The sequence below is a fragment of the Teleopsis dalmanni genome, chromosome 1 (genome assembly GCF_002237135.1).
Source record: "Teleopsis dalmanni isolate 2A chromosome 1, ASM223713v2, whole genome shotgun sequence".
NCBI lineage: Eukaryota > Metazoa > Arthropoda > Insecta > Diptera > Diopsidae > Teleopsis > Teleopsis dalmanni.
In genome coordinates, this window is record NC_051846.1 from 153,859,982 (window position 1) to 153,865,475 (window position 5,494).

Sequence of the window (5,494 nt, forward strand, 5' to 3'; positions counted from 1 at the left end):
TATATCAGTGTACTACAATAATAAATCAGTACATCCAGTGGCAAGGAACTATAAAATATTAAAAACAGTATTAGGACTAAACAATTGCATAAAAAGCATTGTAGCAGCAATAGAACGGCAAAACAACAAGCAACAAAATGGATGCAAGAACGAAGCTGTATCAAAAACAAAATATTGTAAAAGCTGCAATAGAAGCAATTGAAAGTAGCATCTCGAAACGTGAGATGAGAAGCGCATCATTGAAAGAACAAAGAAATAGATTACAGCATTTATGGAAGGAGTTTCAAGAAAACCATGGGACGATATTAAAAAATCATGGACCCAAAGATGACGTCTATTTCGAGGCAAATTCATACGAAATGATGGAAGAATTGGTTAACGAGCTAGATAAAACAATATGTACAAAATTAGCTGCGGAGTCAGAAATATCAAATACCGAAGAAATAATAAAAGAAATACCGCTGGATAAGAACCACGAAACCGAATCAAATAAGGACAAGAAGGAAGAAAAATGGTCCCAAGAAACAAACACGTTAATGTTCGAAATTAAAAGATCAATTCAGAAATTAAAAACAAGGTTTATAATGGGACTAATGCAAGAAGAAGAACAGGAGCTTATAAGAGAAAGAGAAAGCTGGCAAAAGCAAATAGATATAATACAAAACTATTATATAAGGTTGCGAATTAAATACAATGTACATTCTGAAGAACTGTTTATAGAAAAAGATGATATTGAAGAGTGGCATCGTGAATACGAAGTTAAATTACTAAATAAAATAAAAAAGTTTGCTGTAACAAAAAGGTCAGTTAAATTAGCAGAGATCAAGATTCCATTATTTAACGGCAATGTTGAAGACTGGCAATCATTCAAGGAATTGTATGAAAAAATAGTACACGAAAACACTGAAGTATCTAAGGTAGAAAAAATGTATCATCTAAAGTCACTCCTTAGAAGTGATGCTCTTACTGCAATAAAACATTTGCCAGTATCCGAAAACAACTACGAGGCAGCATGGGAAATTTTAAATCAGCGATTCAGTAACAAACGAGTGTTGTTCCAGTCCCTAATTGACAAGATATTAGATCAACCACAAATAAACAGCAGTAACGCATCCAGCGTAAAATCGTTATGGCATACAACAAACGAATGTATGCAAGCATTATCAGCTATGAACATTGGAATCGAACACGCGGATTCCGTCATAGCACGTATAATAATGCGCAAAATGGACAAGGAAGGGCTGCTTGCGTATGAACAAATAACAAGAAGAACGAAAGAGATACAAGCGCTAGACGATGTTTTACAATTCCTAGAACAGCTATATAGAAGTTTAGAAGCAGCCAATAGCAAAAAACAACATAATAATTACAGCAGCTACAGACAGCCATCGCAAAAGGTATCCCTCCTGACAGAAAATATCATATGTCTGTATTGTAAAAAAGGAGGACATGCAACAGACAATTGCCGAAATTATTTAGCCCTATCAGTAGCTGATCGAAATGTATGGGGAAGGTCATCGAGAACTTGCTTTAAATGTTTAAAGCACCCGTTTACGAATAAAACGATATGTGAAAATAAAAAATCCTGTATTAAATGTGGGCGAGCACATCATACAACGCTGCATAAAGATTCGGTAATGGCAAATTGCGTAAATACAGCAAAAGATGTGTTATTGGCAACAGCGCAAGTATGTATAAAAAATCAACAGGGAGAGGCAAAGGCATTAATTGATCAAGAATCTCAGACAACATTCATTAGCGAAGAAGCTGCTCAGATATTGCAAAAGCCACGAGTTAAAATCAATACAGAATTATATGGAATTGGAAAAGTATTAGCGGGTGATGCAAAATCAAAAATAAAAGATTTGGAAAGTCAAATCGCTTCATATGAGGATTGGAAAGATATAACGAAGAATAACCAGGCACGCCTATCAAGCTTTCCTGATATTGAAAAAGACGTAGAGTTCTTGCGTGACAAAAACAAATGTTTGCATGAACTGATAGGTGATAAGCTATTGCTGGAAGAACAAGTCTATGGTTTGAAAACGCAACTCAAAATTGAAGATCCTGAAGACACACTCAGTAAAAGCGTTAAAATCGAAGCTGAAGCACCTGAAGAAATATTCAATGAGAATATTAATAATAAAAATTACAACGAAAAGGAATCCGAAGAAGATGAACTTCTAGGTATATCAGGGGATACCAATAACCATGAAGGCAAATTTGAATTAAATAATAATTTAATAATTTCAAAAACAAATTTACAAATAATGAATCTAAAAATTTTGTTCAACACAAATTATGTTTTATATCTGTTTTTTGGCCCCGGAACTCCTTACTACGGAGGATTTTGTACGGCACAAACATTAAATAATATCTTTACAGAATTGTATGCAGTTCCAGTTCAGTGGCAGTTCGAAGTAATTCTCAAGCATAAGTATTGGAAGCTTTGGGAAAAATGGAAGGAAAAATACCTTATATATATATGATGACGGCGTCAGACATGAAGGAGGCGATACAACTACTACAACATAATCATATTAAATAATTATGATTAAAATTTTATTATGGCCCCCGGCAGAATGTTCAATCACGAACATGAGTTTGACCTCCGGCAGAATGTTCAATCATGAACATGAATTTATACCATATATTTAATTACTATAGTTTATATTATCACATAAATTCTTAGAATATAGATAAATAGTAACATTTTTGAGCATCCGTATTTAAATAAAATATATTCATAAAAACAATAGGAGGAAAATCCCTAGTGTTGGGACTTCCGTCCTTTTTTAACCTTTTTAACCTTTTTTAACAAACAATTACAGTCCATTAAAATTATATTATTTTAACCTTGATGTAGAAATTAGTCTTAAAATATTTTTGTATAAAAACACAACATTATTTGAAATAAAATCAGTAGCTAAAATATACTCAAACTGTGTACTTCATTAAAATAAAAGTACACTCTGCATGTAGCTCCTTCATAGCTGCTTTTAATAATATTGACGATTTTAAGTGGGACACCTCTAGCTTCAAGAATCTTCCACACGTATTCGCGTTTTAGAGCATCGAATGCATTTTCAAAGTCAATAAAGGTGAGATATATACTGATGTTGAGTTTTGCCGACTGCTCATTAAGTATTCTTATAGTGTTTGTATGATTTATGCCTGACAGACACCGCGAAACGACGCTTGATTCTGCCGGAGTAAATTATTAAGTCTCTCAATGATGTGGTTTAAGATAATCTTCGTGAATATTTTGTTTATTGTTGACAGCAAAAAGATACCTCTCCAATTAGAGTATTTTTTCCCGTCTCCGTTTTTAGGGATCTTGACTAGGATAGCTTCTTTCCATTCCTCTGGAATACATTTCGTATTCCATACCTTAACAAACAGAGGATGTAATTTTCCAAACATTGTTTCCGGTATTACTTTAAAAACTACTGCAAGTAAGTTGTAGTGTTCCGATGCTTTGCCTGATTTTAGAGATAGAATTGCCTCGTATATTTCTTCAGTACTGGATGGTTTACATTCCATGGATCTATTAGCGTTGCGTTGTCTAACCTCTTGTAACTGTTCACTGTTTTCATTGTTTTCGTCATATATTATATTAAGGGTTCTTTTCGAAGTATCATATACATAACTGTCAAATAATGTTGCGATCATCCTTAACATGTTCGATTGTCAAATAATGTTGCGATTATCTTAAACACGTTCGATTAAGTACAATTTGGAATTAAAATTAGTTTTTATAACAGTTTTCGCACAGTTTATTGCATTCAGTGCATTGAAATTTCACTCATGATTGGTTGCAGTTAATAAGTGATAAATCCGATATATGCATACTATTCTTATCATTTTTTGATATTATCTATATAACTTTTATATTGATTCCGGGACATGCTGGTATACAAGACAATGAAATAGCATACAAACTCAAACGGAGATGGTTCAATAATAGTAATAATATTATTAATAATAATATAACATTTCTGCTGTCTAGACAAAGGAACTCTATCCATTCTTTTGAATGGCGCAAAAGAAAGAGAACTAAATTGGGAAAAGCTACCAAGTCTATAACAACCTAAAATGCTTTTAGGGCTTACAACCTAAAACGCTTCCAGGATTACATAGAACAAATGAAGAATTACCGAAGAAATATTACGGAATTACTAACCGGTCCCTGTCGATTAAGGAATCACCTAACAAAGTTAAGCATCCAATCCAATTTAGACTGCAGATAATATAGAGAAGAGAGAAAAATCGCACACTATGTGCTAGGGAAATGTCTGGCACTGATGAACAAGAGAAAGAAACACCTAGGAAGGTTTTACATGGAACATAAGGATTTAAGACTAGTAAAGATAGGCTCTATTTTGTCTTTCATTAAAGAAAATGAACTTGGAAAAACACTTTAATTTAACTAAGGGGACAATAGATCTTTTAGATTGTAGTGTGCTATCCATTTTCCATAATTATGATAATAATAATATTATATTTACATAGGAATTTTACTCTCAATGCTAAAATGGAACAATGAACAGCTGAAATAAAAAAAAAATTATATATATAATTTGTGAATACTCAAATAAATTTTAGTTCACTTCTTAAGATGTTTCTTTTGCTTTTCTACACACTCACACGGTCAAGCAGAATTTTTAATCTGCTGAATTCATTAAGTGTAGCAGGCATCGTAAGTAAAATAATTAATTCTGATTTACAAAAAATTCTCAAAAATGAATCAAATGTGGCATGAGCGAATCGAAAACGACATTAGTTAATTCATTTAATTTCATAATAATATTTAATTAATTATAACTTTATTATAATATTTTTATAATATTTTTATCGGTATAAAATGGATGCAATATTTAATTATTGAAATAATTACATACTTTAAATTCTTTATTTTTGCATATTAAATGAAGGATAAGTTATAAATAAACCACCACCCATTAACAGTTTAAAGAATATGTTTTTATTTTATTTCGACAGCCAAGAAAAAGTTGCAATGCAAATACAAAACAAAAACAAAATCTTTAATCCGTATTTCTTCATGTGCATTTCCGTTTATAGCTTTTTTGCTATGGATGGGCATTTGCATCCATTTATTTGCATAATTTTCTAGATTTTGCTCGATGGCTATTTCAGGTTTGAGTGCCGAGGTACAAAATCGTTTGTTAGTGATTTTTCACATTTCACTTTGCGTTCGTTAATGCGGGCGCTTGAATATTTCACTGCTGGTTGTTGTATTTGCTTGTGTTTGTTATTGGCTTTGTTATTGGTTTGTTTTTGTTTTGTGCATGAATGGAAGAGTTGCAGCAATTGGTTCAGCACATTTGCATGCAAATAACTGGATACGTATAAACGGGCAGAGCAGCAACAACAACAAATGCATGAACTACGAAATGAAATTTAAATTTAACCGGCAATGGGAAATTTTTTTTTATTTAAAACTTTTTTCTTCTTTTGTTGGCGGGTATTTTAA

General features: G+C 32.2%; 1 protein-coding gene across 1 annotated transcript in view; it reads left to right on the forward strand.

Annotated features, from left to right (window-relative positions):
* Window positions 1-137: 137 nt before the first annotated feature.
* The window catches only part of LOC119666475, a 19,327-nt gene continuing 13,970 nt past the window's right edge, over window positions 138-5,494 (forward strand). The window contains exon 1 of the mRNA XM_038075753.1: window positions 138-2,217. Within this exon, the coding sequence (XP_037931681.1) occupies window positions 138-2,217 (2,080 nt within the window). The remainder of the gene's footprint in view (window positions 2,218-5,494) is intronic.